Below are 22461 nucleotides of genomic sequence, written 5' to 3' on the forward strand. Positions count from 1 at the left end.
CAGAAATTTACTTGTAATATTTGAATAATTAGCATTTAGATAATCACTTTTTGATGCTCTCAATTTAAGCCGATAGTAACGTAAATCAATGTAATGTTTCGATTGAATTTTCGGCAGTTATTGATTTTCACGTGGTTTTTAAATATCCCGATGTATTTTAAACAATATGGGAAGTTCGAATCTTGTATTTTAGTATTTACTTTTTAAAGCAATGATTCCATCGATTTTTTGACAGTTATTGCTATTGATTTCTCCATAGTTTTTAAATCTGATATATTTTATACAGTATTATTTATTGCAATAACCTAATCTCAAAACGAAACATACATTTGAGGAGTCCGATTCGCGTGATTTCATCAGTTATCTTTATTTCAGCAATTGCTTCTATGGATTTCATGATTTATTATTTATTTTTTTTATTGTGATTATTATTTACAAAATGCAAAAAATGAAATAATTAGTGTGTTTTCTCCCTATACAATAGGGGAGCACAACCTTTTTGAGTGAAGGGCCACTTGCACAGCAGGTTGGCTAACGAAGGGCCGCACATGTATTGAGACATGTTAATGACAAATGTAGTAATGTTTATTTAAACATTAGCGTTCTATTTTTTTATCAATAAACTTTGTAATATATTTGTAAAAAATTAAAGGTGTTCATTTTTAGAATTCATTCAAAAATAAAAAAACTTATACTTTTTTTTTTTTACAAAAAAAATTGCTATTTTTATCATATGAAAAATAGATTTATCAAAATAAATAAACTTTGATGAAAAGAAATGTTTTTTTTTTAATCATATCATGCAATACGAAAATTCATTTTAGAATTACGGGGCGCATCCAGAAAGTAAGTTTCCGTATTTTTTTTTTTTAAAAAAGAACTCATACTTTCAGGAACATATTTATTGGCAACAACTACAGCAATGTCTCAGCTATTTTCCAACATAGCCACCACCAGAATTGAGACACTTGTCGTATCGTGGGATCAATTTTTGTATTCCTCTGTCGTAGACAACTCTTCGTCGTTGCCAAAACGCTCACCGGAGGACAGGAATTTCTTGAGGTGCAAGAAAACATGAAAATCGCTGGGAGCAAGATCAGGGCTGTAGGGTGGATGATCAAACAATTCCGAGCCAAATTTCATCAAAACAGCTGCTGTGCGTCGAGCTGTATGTGAAAGAGCGTTGTCATGGAGGAGCACAACACCTGCAGTAAGCATTCCACACCTCTTGTTTTGAATGGCACGTCGCATTTCCGCAGTGTTTCACAGTAACGGTTGGCGCTTACTGTTTCACAACGTGGTTCCATTCACAGACGGCAGAGTTCTACGACAGATGGATACAAAAGTTGAACCCATGATACGACAAGTGTCTCAATTCTATGTTGCTATGTTGAAAAATAGCTGAAACATTGCTGTACTTATTGGCCAAAAATATGTTCCTGAAAGTATGAGTTCTTTTCTTTTAAAAAAATAGGGAAACTTACTTTCTGGATACGCTTCGTAAATTCTAATAAATAAAAAAAAAACTGCAATGCCCACAGAACGAAAGTAGGAAAAATTTTTGTCATAATCAAGTAATATAAATTCAAATTAAATATTTTAATTGAAGAAAATTTATAGGTTTTTAACAAAAGCCTAAAATAAAAAAACTGTTATAGTATAGGAAAATAAAATTCAATGCTTATTTTGTAATGTACTTTATTATTTCATTTTATTAATTATTAGATTTTTTTATATCGTAAAAAAATTTTTTTTATGGAAAAAGATCACTTTAGCAACAAAAAATTTAAATCTTAACTACAAACAGTGAGCAGTTTAAAAATTCACGTTTTCCGCCATTTTATGAATTTCTCAAGTTGCAATAACATTGCATTTAAATTAGGGATGTAACGAGTATTTGACCCTTCTGTGAAAAATTCAGTTGGTTGAATGATCAGTCAAATATTCAGCAGAATATTTTTTAGAAATGTATTTTTCTAAGTTCTTTTTATTTTTGAATTTTTATAGATATTACTTTTTTTTAAAAAATTATAATCAGACAAGTCAATTTTGTCATTTTTTCGATACTTTGAGATTTGAGAAGGATTTTTTTCCCATTTTTTGCTGTTTTTATTATAACCCAGCATTTCAACAGAACTTCTCATACTATTAATTTATTATCACTCTTTCCCTATACTGTAATATAAATAACCAGTAACATAAAAAAGTGTGATTTTCAGTATTAAAGTTTTGTTTTTGGAACTAAAAAAAATTTGTTTTTTCTGTTTTTCCTTTTTAGGCATTTTTATTATGACTCAGCATTTTTTTAAAAAATAAAGTTGCTAATAAAATTTATTTTATAGCAATTTTTTTTCTTCTAAAATTATAGCAATAAGAAGAATTTAAATTGCGATTTTCAGCATTAGATTTTCATTAAAAAAATTAAGTACGTTTTTTCTAACTTTTTATTTTTTTTTAATAAAAAAAAAACTTTTTTTAGACGTTTTTATTATAACGCAGTAATTTTTAATAGCATTTCTGTTGACTTAATTCTTGGCTTTTTCTGGTAATTGGAAAACTGAGATGTTCAGCTTTAAAATTTTCTTTCAAAAATTAAGATTGATCTTTATGTTCTCTGTTTCGCTTTTTGACATTTTCAAAAACGTTCTTGATTGGCCTTATTTTTTAGAGTTAATTTATGAATACGTTTTTCCAGGAAATATTTTTCTGAGCATTGAAATTTCAGTTTCAGTGATGCTATGCTGCTAAAAGATTTTGCTATTTGGCCCCAAGTGTACGGCGTTCAGTCGATTTTTCTTCTTTTTTTTTAACGAATATTTGGTTTTTGACCAAATCACAATTCACTACCACATTCGACCAAATCATATTCATTGCGGAAAAATAACAAGGATTTACGATAAAACTGCACCAAAATACTGTATCAAAAAGTGATTATTTAATTGCGCGATTAACAATCACGTGCCGTAATAACATCATAGTTAAATAACGGGATCGTCAAAATCATGTGGAAAAAGTATAGAAATAATTGGGTGAAAAAATTACTTATATTTATGCTGAACTCAGCACGAATAAAGCTTGTCAAATGCTTGATTTAAAATTTGCATGTCGTAATAGAATAATTGGAATTTTCTATGATATGTGGGAACGCATAGCAATAACTGCCGAAGAAAATTGTTGGAAAAAACGAAAGAATTGCAAAAAAAAAAGATAAAAAATCACTTAGATTTAAGATGAAATCGTCACAAATAAAGGGCACCAAAAAGTGATTATTTAAATGGGCGATCTGAAACTCGCTTCGTAATAAAAATTCGGGATTTCCGAAATCACTTAGAAAAGCGGAAATAACTGTTTAAAAAAAATCATTTATATTTATGATAAAATTGGCTTGAAGAAAGCGCATTAAACGTACATTTACTAAAGAATCTGTTATAATTGATTGTGTCAAAACGTGATGACTTAAAAGTGCGATTAAAAATTGCCATTTTTTAAACTTTTTTTATTGTGTTTAGAAGTTCTCGCGGGCCGCACTTCAGTAGTCGAAGGGCCGCATTTGGGCCGCAGGTTGTGTACCCCTACTATACAAAATGCGAAAATATCACCCATGATATTAGAATAAAAAATTTTAACATATTCAGTTAAAATAATTATATATGTATATATTTAATATTTTTTGTAAACACAGCACTTTTGTTATTTTAAGTTATTAGCATATATGTTTAATATTATTAAAAGTATCTTGCATATAGATGTTAGTGCTAGAGAGTTTTGTCGCAGATAGCTCGGAAAAATTCTGCCACAGGGCAAAAGAAGGAAGCATATTTTCGATGTTCTTAATTTCTTAGAGGGAATAAAAGAGCATACAACATTAAAAAAATTACAAGTATTTGATAATTTTTTAGCATCTTTTAAATTAAATATTAGTTGTCAAGAAGGGGATGACTAAATGAACAAATTTAAAAAAAAAAAAAAAAAAAATTTAGAATTACAAACTGGCTTGCGGCGGTGCCCTGGCCCTGTATAATATAAACAAATATAAATATTTCTAAATAATTCTTCATGTTTAGCAAAAGCTAATTTTTTTATTCAAAACCCTTTTAAACATAATTTGAAAATTAATTTCTCCAGCTAAGTTCTGCTTCTTAAACATTGTGCATAGCAGTTTTAAAAATTGCTTAAAGGTGCTTATTTTTCATTTTTTAAAAGCGCTTAATAATGCTTTTTTTCATTGGGTGTTTTTAAAAAATACTTAGTTCTGCCTTTTCGAAATGAGAATTTTTTTCTTTACCTTGTCTATTTTTGCCACGTATTATGCAAAAGTGTGCTTTTCACATTGTTCTATTCAACATTTTCACAATTCATTCTACCACAATCTATTTCGGGGTACCATCGTTCCCCAATCCTTTTACATATTTGATGAAATACTTGTGAGTCTGCATGTGCGTCTACTAAGCTGGGTTTGGTGAGGTTATTGCAAGCTTTAATATAACCTTTTTCAAACAAAATTCATTTATATAGAGGCAGTAGAAAAATATTTTGTTCTTTCCAAATTTTTTCACCATTTTTTATTTTTTCTGTGTGAAAATAAATTTGGAAGTGATTAAAATTTTTATATTTTCTCATTTTTGGATGTGTTAAGTTATGTTGGTATATTTCTTTCATCAATAACGGTGTGAAAATTAATTTGGAAGTTACCGAAATGAATTTGACATGGTGTTGGCAAAAATGATCAACAAGATGATACATAAGTACTTGTTCATCTCTAATATTTTTATCACATAACTATAACTGTCACAAAATTTTGTTAATTATTTTTATGAATTACTAATAAACTTTAAAATCAATTAGTTTTTCAATAAATAATTAGGGTTGAAATGAAATGTAAGCTACATACAGCTTAAAAGAAAGAAAGAAATCTCTATAAATGCTGAGTGGCATAAACGTTGCTGCATCAAGTGAAAGAAAAAATAATCTTGGTAACAAAGAATAGACTTACTTTAAAATCAGTCATTGTAAACAAATCTATAAATCTTGTTTTTAATTTTACTAATTGTATTAAAAATATTGCAAAGATAAATAAGTGAATTACCTTTGGTCTCTATATTTTCGTAGTTTGAATTCTAAATGAAAGTGACCTAATTTATTTCAGGAATTTTATGAGCATACAGAGATCCTATGGAAAGACAAGGGAGTTCAGTCCACCTTTGAGAGATCAAATGAGTACCAGCTAATTGATTGTGCTAAGTAGTAAGTTGAACTTATTTTTTGTTAAATAATAGCATAATATATGTTGAATTTTGTTCGTAATAGAGTTCAGCCCCTCTTTGACTAGTAGTAACTTAGTTAATTTACAAGGGAAGTATACATCTCGAAAATTCCAATAAAAACCAAAGTTCAACTTAAATTATAGTGCCTGGTTGAAAACCTTGGATAGAGGGTACTAACAGGATATCCACGCACCTGGAAAATCATGAATTTCGGTATTGAACAAAATTTGTCATGATTTTAGCTATTTTTTTAAGAAAAAGTCATGAATTTAGGTCACCGAAAAATCTAATTATTAAACTGGAATTTACCCCTCTCCCAATTTCTTGGTGTTCCGAATATCTGAATTTGTAACTAACTCCCCACTCACAATCATATTTTATTAAAATATCAAATGTTTTTATCGTGCTCTTTAAAAATTGTGTTCTTTCAAAAAATGAAAAGAAAAAGAAAAAAACGTCATTTCTAGAGCAAATTATCTTTTAAACTTCTGTGATTTCAGAATTTTTATTTATTATTTTATTAATTTGAAATTCTAGTGGAAGCAAACCAGTGACTGGCAAATTTTTTTAATTCTGAAATGAGAGCAGAAAAATCAGAAGTATTTCTTTCCTTTCCCTTGAACAAGAAAAGTATCTTTAGAATATTATTCTGTGGGAAAAAGAAAAAAAAAATTACTTTTGTATTTTTTCAGCTATTTTATTTCTTCAAATCTTTATTTACTCTGTTTTTTAAATTAAAAATCTATAACTATGAAGATGCAGAGTAAAACAATTTTGGTTGCACCTATAATTTCAATTAATGTTATTATGATACTTTTTTGAATTTACTATTGTGTTTTTGTCGGAGAAAATAGTAATTTTGTAAAGTCATGAAAAATTCTTTGAATTAGCCATGAAAAGTCATACATTTAAAAATCTAAAATTTAGCAGATACCCTGTACAAATTAGCTCCAGATCTGCCCCTTGTCTATAATAATATAATATGTAATAATAAAATTTCTAATAACAAATATTCTTTTATAATAATAAATATTCATTTATAATGTTTTTTTTTTATGTGCAAGAAATGCAGTGTTAGCTTTTCTATCATTTAAGAATTCCATGTACAATGTAAATGTAAGAAAATACATGTGACTAAAAATAGTTGAGAAATTATTGTTATCTATTTTAAAGTTTTGTTAACTAAACTTTAAAACTGTCTATTTTAAAGTTATAACTAAAATAATTTTGCTTTTAACTGCATTCTAAGATGTATTTAACTTAATTAAAATTTTGTGTTTTTGATCGTTTAATGTAATTAAAACACATGTTGCCGAATTATGTTAAATGCATATAAAAATATTATTAAATTAATAACTGCCGTCACATGACAATCTTGAATGTGATTGTATGTTATCAGCCAAAAGATTTCTTACATTTCAAAAGTTGAGGAATTTCCAAATGCGTTTTATTAGCTCAATTTCAGTCACTAAATTTGTCTTATAATATTTGTTTTTTGTTCAGGGTTTGTATGCACCAAGAAATGTCAGTAGAAATTGTAAATTTACTCCAAAACCTGAAATTCTCAGGGAATTTTTAACTCAATCAAAGCTAGCAAAAAAAAAAAAATTCATACATTTATTTGTAGTTGTGCTAAAAAGCAATAAAAAAAAAATCATAATTTTTTTTTTCCAAGCTGATGATTACTTTTTATATTATTGAGATCCTCCTTTTATGCTAGCTTTTTTGGAGATGAGAGACAAGATTACTCTATATTCTTCTGTCTCCACATTCTAAGAACAATGCTAAAAAACAGTGGTAGATCTTGATAAATTATAGTCATGCCATTTACTTTTTATGTTTGCGTTTTCCTTCTTCTGGAATAAAGTCGAAAATGTCTCGACTTTCAAAGAAAGGGAATGGCAACTACACGTTGCCTTTTCTTTTTTTTTTCCTCAAAAGAAAATTTTGTTTCCCTTTTCTGCACTGATTGCGCTTAGCCATTACTGTTTCATCTCTGAGATGACGATAGTGTAGTGCAGGGGTGGCGAACCTTTTGCACCAACGTGCCCTTTTTTCTAAAATATTGTTTAATTTGGTCATATATGTGCCGTCAAACAATTTTGACTTCGTGATTATTAGAAAATAATAACACTAAATACTATCAACACAAAACTCTTTATTTACTATGAAAAAGAATACCTTTCCCAATGTCTCAGTTACGCGTAATTCAACTTAAAGTAACATCAGTGTGACTTCTGTTGTTGCAGATTAGATGACAAATAACTTATAATAGGTTGTAAGATGTTATTTTAAGCTGATCTGTTAATTTTTTTTCTGCTAGTTATTTATTGTTAGCTAGTTTTTTATGGTAATTAATTGTTTTTTGGCATTAATTGTAATATTTTTGTTAATAATTGTTTAATTTTTTATGAATTTTAATTTAATTAGTAAATTGCTTCACAGTGAACTTCGTGATCGGTGGCGTGCCCAAAATATTATGTGGCTTGACATAAATGGCACGGGTGCCATTGGTTCGCCATTCCTGGTGTAGTGCATTGTTTTATTTGTAAATCAATACCACAATGCTTGGATTTGGGGATCGTCTGGTTTAAGACAATTATCGACAGAGCCTTATCACTTTGTGATTATCATCTCCCTTTTTGATTAAATTGAATTAAAAATCTTAATTTGTGAAGTTGACTTGTTAAACACCATCCGCTAATTGCGCATAATATTTAAGTTTTCTTATCTGTCTTATTGGATTGTGATTTTTAGAAATTACAGTTTTCTTAAGTTATTTTATAAAAAAAAAAAAAATGCAATTATTGAATCTAGTTTAGCTACTCACAGCTGTGTTTTTCCCCAAAATTATAATTTTTTTATTATTTGCTGAAGAAACATTGTTCACACATACTAATTTTAATAAAATGTTGAATTAAAGTTTTTTTTATATATACATAAAGATAATAAATTTCCCAGCTTTGTAATTTTTACATATTTAGTCTATATGATGATTTTTTGGAATTAACAATTCAATAATGATTGGAAATTTAACAGAAAGTCATTTATTATTGGACATATTTAATATGATTCTTCCTTTCATGTTTTGGAATCCTTTAAAATAAAAGCTAAGGTCACATAGAAAACAGAGATTTTTAGCATTAAAGACTAGTTAAGAACTAAAAAGGATTTTTTTCAATCAGTCTTCTGTGTATGATTTTTAAATTAAACTCAGTGGCATGACAGCCCAAAAAGGGCCAAGGCCTTCTGCTCCCATCTCAGTTTACTTGACTTAGGAGTCTGGGGTGCAGGAGCAGATGTTCCAGTTGGGTGATCTGCCAAAATCAGAAGTTTTATTTTTAAGTGAATTAAGTGCAAAATATTATAGTTTCTTTCCTTTCCTTCATTATTATAATAATTTTAAAGGTGCCTATTCTGATATCTAAAGCATAACAAATTATCTTACTCATAAATTTTTACATTGATGTTTTAAATTGTTTTTTGTTCATATGTAACAAAAAAAAAATTATCAGCTTTCTAGCTATTAAAGATAATTAAATTAATTTTTATGTTCTTAACCACTTCTTATACTATAAATAAGTTTTTTTCCCCTCTTTTATTCAAGGAAGTAGCATGCTTGTATTAGAAAAAAAATCAATTCAACAATTATGGTTTTGATAATTGATTTTTGAATTAAGAAAAACTAATTTATGTTTACAAATCTATCTAAACTCTTAAGAAAAATTTTTAAAAAATATGTTTTTGTTGATACATCCTATTTATTTTATGGAGAAAAAGTGCTGATTTTTTTCCATATTTATCTACTGATTTACTACAAGCCCCAGAAAGAAAATTTGTCAAAATAAAAAAATATGATTAGGGAATTTATATTTAAATATGTATCATACAGTCAAACTTTCTTATAACGAGGCCTGATTCAACGATAGCCTGGATTTGACTGAGAAATCGGAAATTCTTGTTTGATACATATTACTAAGTTGATGGGAACATTGTTCTCTTTTGAAAGATGAACCCTGGTTTCACTGAGCATTATTTTTGATTTATAATATTACGGCAATATCCGTCTTGATGGTTCTGTGTCAGCAAAATCATTTTGGTGTTGATGCCCTCTTTTTTGGGCCATGAGTTTTATTCAAAACTAGGAGGCTTCGCCCCCTGCTCGCTGGCGCTCACCAACCTATGGCTGGCAACAGCATTTTTATTTTTTAAGTTTATTTTTATTTCTTTTAGAATTCGTTATTTTTTTAGCGAAATGTTTTTTAACCTAATAGAATTCTTTGCCGACTGTTTTCTCTATGAATGAAGAAAATAAAGTAAATATTCAACTGTTGTGAAAAGAATCTTATTTAGTTGTACAAAGTACTTCAGCCAAAATTTGGGAGCCACGTAAGAGAATTATATATATTAGATCAGAAACACATCATTAAAAGGCAGAATGCTTTGGTGTTTTCAGAACAAAGCAAACGTTGCCACCAGCGGAAAAGAAATACAGCCAAAATTTGGGAGCCACGTAAGAGAATTATATATAATAGATTACAAAGAGACTATAAGAAAAATCAAAACAGTTTAACTAACTAACTTTTATACTGTACGCAATTAAAAATAAATTAAGAACTAGTATATTTTTAATTTAGTAACTTTTTTGAGAATTTTTATTATTTTTACATGAACCCGTTTTTTATGAGCACGCAGTTGCAAAGAACAAATATTGCAACCCTTCACAATTTTTATAAGTGAGTTAAACTGCATTTATAATTCATATGCTATTTTTTGTAATTTATTTTTAAAATCTAATATTTAAAATGCTTTATAGTAGAAGATAATAACAAAAAGTTGTTTTCAATACCTTAGCCAGAATCAAGTAAATATATATCCAGGATAAATCAAACAATTAAATTAATAACTATTGAAATGATTACAAATAATTTTATCAGTATAGTGATAACCTTGCTTGTGTACTGACATCTTGTAATTGTTTGCTTTCAGTTTCTTAGATAGGGTGAGTGTCATAAAAAAAAGTGATTACACACCAAATGAACAAGTAAGTTGGTGTTCTTTCTCATATTTCCGTACTGTATATTTGAGCTGTGGTAGGCTGTAGATAGTGATATGGCTTCATTGCAATCCATACAATGCATGCATTTCAATCTTAATTAGTTACTGAGTTAAAATTATTGATTTGTGAATTTTAATTAATAACCAAATATTAATTAGTGTGTGAGAAGCATGGGTGCCACTCTTCAGTCCTGAAGACTGAAATCATTCTTTGGAAAAATTCGGTGGACTAAATCAGTTTTATTTTCCTGCAGCTCAGCAACTTTGTAGTTTGATTAATTGTTTAATTTTTGTTATTATTATCATTTTTTTTTTTTAAAGTCCAGAGATGGATTGTACTCCGAAAAAAATATGGATTTCCGGATTTTTCTTTAACTGCGATCTGGAGGTTTCAGGAGTTCCAAATGTTCAGAAGCTTCAAGTTATGTTAAGAATTTATATTTGCAAAGGATAATTTTTATTCCGTTTTATTTATTTTTGATATTTTTTCCTTTGTTGGCAAGCTGCCAACAGTATAAACAGATCCATGTTTTTTTATTTTTTATTTAGTCAATAGAATGTCACTTAATATTAACTTTTTCATTTTCATTAGAATTTGTTCTCGCAGTCTATTGTTTTATTAATTTGTTTATTTATACTATTACTAGTGCGTGCAAAGGTATGACTGTGCCTCATAAATATTGGATCAAGCATCCAATTTATTTGTGGATAAGGCATACTTTATTCAATTAAAGAATTGTTTTTTAATATTTGTTTTATTTATTATTATTGTAGTTATGTGTTTATTAATAAGTGTGATTAGTGATAAAAATAGACTTGCACATGATTATTCATTTAAACTATGCTGCTTATAATTTATTTTGAATCTCATGTTTTGAAAATAGCAATGATTTCAATTTACAACAACATTAATATTTTTAAATGCGTCATTAATGATTTTACTCAAGAAATTTTCAGGATGTTTGAGTTGGGCTCACAATCAGCCCTGAATGTCTGATAAAGGAGAGAAAAAAATGATCAGCCATGCTTTAAAAAAAAAAACATATATGTGTAATTTTGCTTTTAAGAATGCTATCTTTTTATGTTTGTGCTAAAATGACTGATTTTGATTTTTAATTTAATACAGAATGATACAAAATCAGTTGTATTGGCTACAATGTGTTACCAAGTTAAAGTAGACTTCTTTAATAATTCTATACTGCGATTGCAACTTGTCAGAATATTAAGCCGAATAATAGAAATTCAGTCATAATTCTGTTCTTCCTTGTCAAAAGAAATTTAACAGAATTTATTGATTGGAAAGGCAAACCAGAAAGAGTTTCAGGAAAAGTTTTATATGAAGTTTTTTTTAAAAAAATGCTTAATTAATCACACAATCTGTTTTAAAACAATAAATTAATTTATTATTTTGTAATTATTAGAGGTAATTTTTTTTAATTAAAATAATTTTTTGTAATCTTAATTACTATATTATTATTGTGCTATGTTGTACAAAACTGTATTGTGCTGTCTCTTTTAAAGTAATAATAATCTTTTTAGGATATACTACGGTGTCGTGTTTTAACATCAGGCATATTTGAAACTAAGTTCCAAGTCGATAAAGTCAATTTTCAGTGAGTCTCTTGTTTGTAAATATTTATATAAATTCATTGTTTCTCTGATACTGTTGCTCTTTTAATCGTAATGCAAAATCAAGTATAATGTTTGTCTTTTCATTGCTTCTTTCTTTTTAAAAATGGCTTTAAAAAAAATAATAATAAATAACAATAAAGCAAAACATTAACATAAGTAATTTTTTTCAATTGTCACTAATCATCTAATTTATTTATGTTTTTAAGTTGATTATAATGTGTCCAATTCATTACTGCTGATTACAGCTGATATTGAAATTGACCAGTCCAACCTAACTCCTTACCTGTTTCTATCAATTTTGCTATTTTTAATAGAAGTATCCTTCAAGTCTTCTTGTTGAAGTAATGTTAAAATTATTTATTTATCCTTTTTCATAACTATTTTTTCAACTATCGTAAAGTGACTGGTGACTAAAAACAGGGTTCGTAGCCTTTTTAAAAAAAGTGCTTATTTTTGATTTACGTTTTTTAAAAGCTCTTAAAGGTGCTTATTTTATTCGGGGTTTGTGAAAAGTGCTAAATTTTCTATCTTTTAAAAAGAGATTTTTTTCTTTACCTGCGATTGTCATTCTAAATAACAAAAAAATGCATGATTTTTACAATTTTCTCTGCAATATTTATCAGAAACTAGTTATTTTATCATGATTATGTATAGTTTTTGAAAATGTTTTTGAATTTTATTGATTTTATATTTATAAGTTAAGAATTTGAAATAGTAGAAATTTTTTTATTTATTATTGCACAGATCATCCTAATTATGATTTTTGGGGGGGGGGCGGAAGTGATTAAAAATATTTTTTGAGCTCTTAAAAGGTGCTTATTTTTTGTGGCTAAGTCTGGCTATGCGCACTGAAAAAGCGACTATTTGGTACTTTTTTTCTACCTTGGACTCTATGGACTCCCAACTATTCTTAAAAGGTGGCTACTTCTTTCTAATTTAGGCTCCTATTCCCTCATATATTGTGATATATAATATAATAAGTGATAGATTGTTTCGAGCCTTTCTTTCTTTTTTTTTTTTTTTTTCTAATTCGTGGAAAAAAAGGATCCATTTTTTATGTTTTTATTCATGAAGCTGTGTGAGTAAAGAGAATTGAAGTATGAGAAGGAGAGGGAAAAAGAAAATTCGTTTCCCATCCTTAGAATTGCCGCAATAAGATCAGTTTCTGCTTGGCAGATTTTTCATCACCTCAGATTCAGAGTTTTCAGTGAAAACCTTCAATTGTGTAAATGTATCATAGTTGGTTGAATTTTTCGCTATTAATCCTCGTTTTTATGCAATGGATTCATTTTCACTCCTTGTACAATTTATCTATCGATCTTTAAATTCTTCACGTTATCATTTTTGCTTAGATTTCCTCTTTAGTTTATGGTAAGGTGACTGTGCCTTAATTAAAAAAGGACAATAATTATTATAAAAAAGGGTTCATTAAAGAAATTATATTAAGCAATGTTTTGTGCCTATGAGAGATCTTAAATGTGGCTTATCTGAAGATCGGGCTGTCTCTTTCACCCGGGAAATATCTCTGTAAAAGATGGTCACAGTTGGCCAAATGGGCTCTATGTAAGGCAAGCATAGTTATGCATTAGAATGAAATCAAAGCGAACTTCATCCATGAAAATGTAAACATCGGGCTTTAAGACCTTATCCCTACTTCTCATTCTACTAGTCGCATAATAATCTTTATCCAAGACTTGGAATCATGTGCACTCACTTCATTTGGGATTGGTAGGCGGGCCACAACCCCAAATGAAGAGAGTGCACATGAGAATGAAAGAGAAATGAGAGAAATTGTTAAATTTAGAAATTATTACTGAGAATAATTCTAAAAAGTGTTTTACAGGGTATCCGCGCACCTGGAAAGTCATGAAAAATCATGGAAAGTCATGAATTTCAGTATTGAACAAAATTTGTCATGAAAAGTCATGATTTTTGCTGTTTTTTTGAAAAAAATCATGGAAAGTCATGGATTTTGGTATTCCAGTGTTGCAAGTACTGCGCCAATTGTGGAAACCTGGGCCTATATGCTCCAAATTGAAGTAGTAGGCTTAAATTGCCCCGATCTGAGCCAAAAGGGATATTTTCCCCTGGGTATCGCCAAGTCACAATTTTGCGGCAACCAAGCTACTGCTGTGATGGGTTGCTCTGGATTCAGTGGGAAGGATTCTTGCACTCTCATGTACAACTCTGCTTCATTTTACAAGATATTCTCAATTTCAGGTTTCATTTTCCACTCTCTGAAATGGAACCGAAACTTCCCAGGAATTTTCGGGGACCGACTAAACATTGCCAAAGTTTAATAGCAAACGAAAATTTTATTTCTCTTGTTTAATTTTATTGTTATTGAAGTGCCATCGTCTTCGTCAATGGCAAGCTTATGGCCTTCTTGCTCTATTCTATTTATAGAATAGTACTCATGATCTTGGAATTAACTTGGGGACCATTCACTAAGTACATATTTTCATGTTGATCCTCAGAGCAGTTAAGAATCAAAAAGCTTCATAACCTCAAAATTTCCATCTCCCTTTTATTCATTTAATTTAATAAAGATAAAAATTGAGTTTCTTAAGTGTAAATTTTTTCTGAGGCACCATCCACTAATTGCATATTGTTTTTAAACATTTATTACTTTTTTTTACTAATATTTTTTTTTATACTTATTGCATTTTATTATAGCTTCAATACTCATTGAATTTGCATTTAAAAATTATTTTTTTTAATCATTTCATTAATGAAATACTGTACTGGGTAACCAATTTTAATTTTAAAAAAATTAGGGGTCATTCACTAATTTACATTTGTAATATAAATTTATTAAAGTTTGCTTAATTCTTTACATATTTTTATAAATTCCGTATGATCAATATTAATCTTGTTAATGTTTTATTGAATATACTATTATAAATAACATTATTTTAAATTTTAAGAAAAATATACTCAATAACGTTAAATAATAGTTAAATTAATTAGAGTTTTAAATTACCTTTTACAGAATTAAATAAAGTAATTATTAATTTAAAAAATAGTATGAGCCACTCAATATTGAATTTATTTAAATTGCTTTTGCCAAAAGCTCCTTTTTAAGTAATATTTCACCTATATTAAATAAATGTTTATGTTTTTTCCAAACTGAGACACCATTGATTCACTTGCTGTATTATAAAATGGTGTCTCTAGTTTAAGCATTGTTAGGGCGTTTTTTAAAAGAGTTCTGCTTTTCTTAGTTTGACAGGAAAGGACTTAAAATCTTTGGATGTAGAAAACGCAGAAATTTGGCAAAATTCAAATTTAATAGATGTTGGACTAGATACCACAAATACGATGACATCATTATCTTCTTCAGTAAGAAATTCTATGTATTTAGGTGCCAGGTCTATGGCACATGCAAAAAAGTTATTAAAAGCATAGCCTCTTGAAAATAGGTTACTATACCATCTTAAATTGTTGCATCCTGTGATGAGAATGGAATTCTATTAAGGTAATAAGATATCTGGCAACAGTAACCCCATTCATTATAAAACCTGAAGAGGCATGTTTGTTACTGTTACGTGTAGAACCAGAAGGTTATTCTTGTGACTCAAATGAATATGCACCAATTGATGTGTTTTGGAAAAACTATTTTGTGAAGAAATATAATTTGGGTAATATCAAATATTCTCTGATAACAAAGCTTTTTAAAGCTCTTTTGTGCATACCACATGGGAATGCCGATGTTGAAAGAGGTTTTAGTACTAGAGAGGTTTTAGGTTCATATGTGTGAATAAAAAGCTACTTGACAATAGGGCAAGTTTAAATTTGCATAGTGTTAATGATTTGAGACAAGTTGTGTCACTGGGGATTTAAATAACTTTAAAGTTGACAAAGATATGATTAAAGGAACTCGTGCAGCATTTAAAAATTATTCTGCTTGATTAGAGGTTGTGAAAAAAGAATGTGAAAACACTGAAACTGAGGAAAGCAGATTGAAAGTTGCTGAAATTGATTTGCTAAAAAAATTGAAGGCTTCTCAAGATCTCTTAGCCACTGATAAAAAAAATATTAAAGATGGGTTAAATAATAAAGACATGTTTATAGAAAGCGGACAGATCCTCTTATCTGAGGCTAAGTCGAGCATAGCAGAATATTTAACAGAATTGGAAGCTACCAAAAAGAAACTTAATTTGTTTATGCAGGGACCTTTAAAAAGTGAAAAAAATAAGATATGCCATTAATGAACAAAGTTGAAAACTCTTGTTTTAATTCTTTTTATTAAATATGCTCCAAATCTTTGTTTCGCTGCTCCAAAATTGCTTTTGTGTTGCTCGAAAGATGCTCCAAAACCATGTTTTGCCACTTGCACCACTGGTCTCCGAAAAATCTAATTTTTAAAATGGAATCCCCCCCCCCCAATTTCATCCTGTTCCAAACATCTGAATTCCTAACAAAATCTAAAATTTATTAGAATATAAAATGATTTTATCATGTTCTTTAAAAATTATGGTGTTCTTTCAAAAAATGAAAGAAAAAACATAATTTCTAGATCAAATTATCTTTTAAACTCTTCTGTCATTTAAAAATTCCTATTATTTATTTTATTTAATTTTATCAATTTAAAATTCTAGTTGAGGCAAACCAGATTTAAATTTCTTTCCTTTCAGATGAACAAGAAAAGTATCTTTAGAATATAATTCTACAGAAAAAAAATTATTTGCTTTTGCATTTTTTTCTAGCTATTTTATTGTTTCAATTCTTTCTTTACTCTGTTTTTTAAATTTAAAATCTATAAATATGAAGATGCAGAGTATAGTTTTGGTTATGCCTTTTGTTATGTTATTATAATGCTTTTTTAAATGCATTGTTGCGTTTTTGTCGGAGAAAATAGTAACTTCATTAAGTCATGAAAAATTCTTGGAATTAGTCATGGAAAATCATGAAAAGTCATGAATTTGAAAATCTAAAATGTAGCAGATACCCTGGTTTTACAAAACTGTCATTCGATATAGCAACAATAAGTTTATAAGTTAGAGAAATACTTCCTTTTATATAGTCCCAAAATAAATTATTTAAATTATGTAGCTAAAATAATTTCTTTCCACAGCATGTTTGATGTGGGTGGTCAACGTGACGAGAGACGTAAATGGATTCAGTGCTTCAATGATGTTACAGCTATTATTTTTGTGACAGCTTGTAGTAGTTATAATATGGTATTAAGAGAAGATCCTAACCAGAACAGGCTCAGAGAATCTCTCGATTTGTTCAAAAGTATTTGGAACAACAGGTAATACATAGTTATATTTTACACCATTTTTTTCCGTCCCCAGATAATAGCAAAATTTGGGGTCTTGTTTTTTCTCATAGTCACACATACCCTCCAACTGCTATGGAATTTCCGTAGTTTCAGAAATCTTCTTTTCAGACGGTAGCAAAATTAATGTCTTAATATTTAAAAAAAAATTTTTTTAGTGTAACTTGTCCGCTATTACTTATGAAAGTGCATGCCATATGGCTAGATTCTTAAGTTCTGATAAAAGTTTTATGAGAGATTCATTTGCTTTAAAAATTTCTACTTTGGTTCGCTACCACTAGAAAGAATTATTTTTAAAATCCTCATAAGTTGGAGGGTATGGTCACAGATAACCTAGAATACGGCTAAAATGAAAAAGACTCTTAACTTAAATTTCACTTTCTTTCTTTTTTAATTGCAAGTTTTCAATTATTATTGTAAAGATAGGGTATCTGTGCACCTGGAAAGTCATAAATTTTGATATTTAACAAAAATTGTCATGATTCGAACTTTTTTTTTTTAAAGAAAAAAAAACATGGAAACTCATGGATTTAGGTCCCCAAAAAATCTAATTTTTAAAATGGAATTAATCCCTCTCCAAATTTTATGACGTTCCGAATATCTGAATTTGTAACAAATCCCCACTCACAGTCATATTTTATTAAAATATAAAAATTTTTTATCCTGTTCTTTAAAAATTATGGTGTTCTTTCAAAAAAAAAAAAAAAAAAAAAATGGAAAGAAAGAACATCATTTCTAGAGTAAAACATTTTTTGAACTTCTTTGATTTAAATTTTTTTTATTCAATTATTTATTTTTTTTAATTTTATGAATTTAAAATTCTTGCTTAAGCAAACCTGTTCTGGTGATTTTTTTTTATTCAGAAATGAGAACAGAAAAATCAGGAGTATTTCTTTCCTTTCCAATGAACAAGAAAAGTATCTTTAGAATATAATTCTGTGGGGGGGGGGGGGGAATTCTTGCTTTTGTATTTTTTTCAGCTATTTTATTACTTCCACTCTTTCTTTACTCTGTTTTTTAATTTTAAAATCAATAAATATGAAGATATAGAATATAACCGTTTTAGCTGTACCTATCACTTAAATTAATATTATTCTAATGCTTTTTTAAATGTATTGTTCTGTTTTTGTCAGAGAAATTAATAACTTCGTTAAGTCATGAAAAATTCTTGGAATTAGTCATGAATTTGAAAATCCAAAATGAAGCAGATACCCTGCACAAACCACATGAATTTCAACTTTTATTGATAACTGACATCTATGGTTAATATAATTCTATGGAAAATTGATCTTTTAAAAAGAATGTACATGTAATGTATAAAGATTTTTTGTATCCAAGTAATAACATTTTTATTTTAAGGGAAATAATATTTCAAGGTTGTAACTCTTATTAACAGGTGGCTACGCACGATATCTGTAATATTGTTCCTTAATAAACAAGATCTGTTAGCAGAAAAAATCAAAGCTGGAAAATCTAAACTTACAGACTATTTCCCTGATTTTGCTCACTATCAGACACCTCCAGATGGTAAGTTTCCTTTTACACAAGTTAAAATATTTGTTTACATTTTGAGACATTCAAAACATTTACTTCCTAAAATTCAGAGAATAGTCAATATTTACAAATGACTTTCTTGGGAAAACTACTTTTCTAAAAATAGGAACCAGTTAATTGAGATTTAAGTTAGCCAATTCTAACCTCTGTTGCAATTATTTTTTGTAAAAATACTATATTTTAGTTGTATTTTCATGTGATCTCTTCATTTAGCAAATTTGGCAAAAATCATAATTTAAAAAAAAATCTAATTTGATTTAAATCAGATTTTAATAATTTTTTTCTTTTTTTATATATATTTACCGAACAAAGCACTTAATAAAATGTTTAAATAATACTTAATATTGTTTTAAAAAAAATATTATAGATGAAATAGCCAATATTTCTTACTAAAATAGTTACAATTATTATTTAATTATTAAAGACTAATCGCTGAATAAAGAAAATCGTAATTATATTTTTCAAGCTCAGTTTTCTAATGAATGTTATTGATTGAGAGACTATTTGTCAAATAGATTTCTAATAAAGAGTAAATTAGTCGAGATCAGAAAATGTACTGAAAGAAAAATTATTTTTTCAATTTAAAAGCGTTGAATCTGGCCTAAAAAGCTGACAACTCTTATTTTCGACAAACTGCTTGCACATGTGCATACAGCATTTACATGCAATTGCATGGTCTGAGAACACTATATGGTCTGTAGCGCCTCATCATGGTCTTACACAAATGACTGCACTAAATATTGAGGGGAAAACAAACTTTATTTACAGGTTCAAGCATTCATATAGATAGTAAACTTGGCAGCAACTCACAATCAATTGTAGGTTTCTACTGACAAATAGATAAATTTGCAATGGATAGAATTTTTTGTGTAATGTGGTATCTCCACACTTAGCAGACTATTTTTTGTAGTTATATATAAGAATTTTTCAAGAGTATGAGTAACCCACTAGTACGAGTCACCTACAGTGATCTAATTTACATAGCATTTATGCCAATGATTAAAAGATAATCTATGCAAATTGCCTACATGTGACTTATATTGCAAAAAGATATATGCTAATTCCCGGCTAACAACGACCGCTCTGCCCCCTGATAAAACGTCATTCAACTACCTCAAGAGGTATAAACAAGACCTCTAAAGTAAACAAAGCCCTGCCAAGTATTTGATTAGTAACACCAGTCCATCATTGCTTTTAGATTTGCTGATCAGTGGAATGTTACAGGTCACACCAAAAGTTTACCAAATATTTTTTGCTTGTTTTAGAGGCTAATTGTTATGAATTGACTGAAATATTCACTATTGTGTTACTTATTAAAGAGCTTCTTTGGTAACAAAAATATGCAAGAGGAAATAAAATTTGATTTCTTTCAATCACTCAAAAGTAGATGCCCATTTTCAAGACTTGCCAAGCATTAATGAAAAAAAAGTGATTTGAATTATAAGAAAAGTTGCAATGAAAAATAAAGACTAAAACGGTGAAACAAGTATTGAAAAACCACTGACCAAGAGGGCCATGTCAAAATATTCTCATTCATGTCTGTCAAATCTTGAAAATGGGTGCCATGTTTGAGCACATGCACATCAGTAAATGTGAAATGGTTATTCTACATGCTGTATTCAAGATACTCATAAACTTTTATTGGATAGTGAGAAGGGGCTTTTTTATCTTCATCTGTTGCTTGCTAATTCTTTTTCTCAGTTTAGTATTCTTGGAAGAAATTTTTTTTTTCCTTACTTTGACTTTTTGTATTGTAAATATTTAATAGATAATCACAACCCAATGTCAAACCATTACCTCAACATTCCTTCATTACTTTTCTTCTATTAATCTTAGCAAGACACTTTATACCAAATGAAAAGTACAGTATCCAACCATGCCTGATTTTTTTTCAACAAAAAACAAACTTATTCTTTAAAATTGCTTTGATTAAATGTATTTTGCTTTTATAATAATGTAAACGTGCTATTATTTTATTCTGGGATTCACATTTTAACATCTGTCCATTAATTTATTTATAAATCTATCCCCCTTGGCGAACTTACATCTTCATCAAACTTAGCAAGTTAACTTGCTAAATTTTTTATGCTTAGTGTTAAAGTATGTAGTTGTGAAATTGTCAGGTCAAAATTATGATATTTCACCCAATGATGCATTTTAGGTATATCACAGTATGGTTTAATCCTGTACTGATGTTCATTGACATTAAATTGTTCATGTTTTTAAAATTGTTTTGGTGTGTTTCATTCGTTTGACACTCTAACCATGCTATATTTTCAAGGAAATACTTGCCAAGCAGCTGTTTAAAAGTGCTGGTATTGTTCTTCGCATTGTAAAGCCCACCTCTCATAGTTACAAATTTTGATTTGCAATAATTATAAATAAGATAAATGTTCAATAGCAACTTAGAACAACATAAATTTTATGATTTTGTATCATATTTTACACTGTTAATCACCAGTGGCCGACACAACCTAAATGGAATGTTCTGTGTCAACCACCAATAAGTGATGTGACACTCAATGTGTTAAGGTTATATTCTTTTATCCCTATGCTGTTTCACTAAAATGCTGCATTGTTTAACCCTGAATTGCTTTAATAAAAAAAGTAATAATTTACTTGAAAAAATTTATTTTGTGGTTCTTTTTATTGCAGCAGTGACTGATCAGGGAGATGAACCTGAAGTTTTGAGAGCAAAATATTTCATAAGAGATGAATTTTTGGTAATCTTATCTTTCTTACCTAAAAATTTACCACTTTATAATGCTTCGTCTTGTTTTTTGTTTTTATTATTATTATTCATTTAAAAAATAAAAAAAAAATGTTTATGCTGCCTAAAAGAAAGTCAAACAGAACATGTAAACAGTATCAAGCTTTTCTAAATGAAACCTGGACTTGGAAAATGGAGAAATGCTTTAAAAAATTACCTCAAAAATCATTTTTTTACAGCAGGTTTTATTTAGTTTATGTAAATCAAAAGGTTTAACATGTTAAGCCCAAACTAAAAGTAATTTAACCATTAAAAAGTTCTTCCAAGTGATTTTTTTTAATAAAATATATACAATAACTAAAGATTTAGAATATTTATTACAACTTCACTTGTCAAGTAAATGAATGTTTAATATTTTTTCAATAGTGCATGTATGTAAAAATTAGTTTACCTCCTTGGTTGTTAGTATATAAAGAAATTAATACAAAATACTCATTTTAGAATTATTTACAGTAAACTATTCCTTATTTAACAGTAAACTATTTCAAGCATTAATCTCAATTAATTGTTCTCAAATAAACATTTGTTTTTAATTTATTAAATCAATACAAATTTAAATAATGAGTCCGAGATATTCAAAGCAATATACTTTTTCAGTTAAAAATATTCAAAATTCGGAGACTGATGAAAAGAAATGTGAAGGAAAAATTGACTGCATAAATATAAACATATAAAATAGTAAAAATACATTTTAGTTCTAACGGCTTAAAAAATAAATTTATTTTAGCCAATATCCGAAAACGGCAATTATTTTACATGTTTAATAAAATACTTGCGAATCTGTGTGTGCGTCTACTGAGCTGAGTTCAGTGAGATTCTAGCACTCTCAAGTTCAAATCTGCTGCATTTTGCAAGATATTCTCAATTTCAGGCCCTCTGAAATCGAACCGAAAAATTTC

At 28.4% G+C, this 22461-nt stretch overlaps 1 protein-coding gene across 1 annotated transcript in view; it reads left to right on the forward strand.

Moving 5' to 3' along the window:
- Galphas (G protein alpha s subunit) overlaps positions 1-22461 on the forward strand; it is a 45488-nt gene that overhangs the window by 19964 nt on the left and 3063 nt on the right. Inside the window, exons 5-10 of the mRNA XM_043042822.3 lie at positions 5147-5244; positions 10254-10308; positions 11862-11935; positions 17032-17211; positions 18635-18765; positions 21448-21515. Of these exons, the coding sequence (XP_042898756.1) occupies positions 5147-5244; positions 10254-10308; positions 11862-11935; positions 17032-17211; positions 18635-18765; positions 21448-21515 (606 nt within the window). The remainder of the gene's footprint in view (positions 1-5146; positions 5245-10253; positions 10309-11861; positions 11936-17031; positions 17212-18634; positions 18766-21447; positions 21516-22461) is intronic.

This window comes from Parasteatoda tepidariorum, chromosome 10, assembly GCF_982258835.1.
Source record: "Parasteatoda tepidariorum strain Cologne lab strain chromosome 10, Ptep-v5.0, whole genome shotgun sequence".
Lineage (NCBI taxonomy): Eukaryota > Metazoa > Arthropoda > Arachnida > Araneae > Theridiidae > Parasteatoda > Parasteatoda tepidariorum.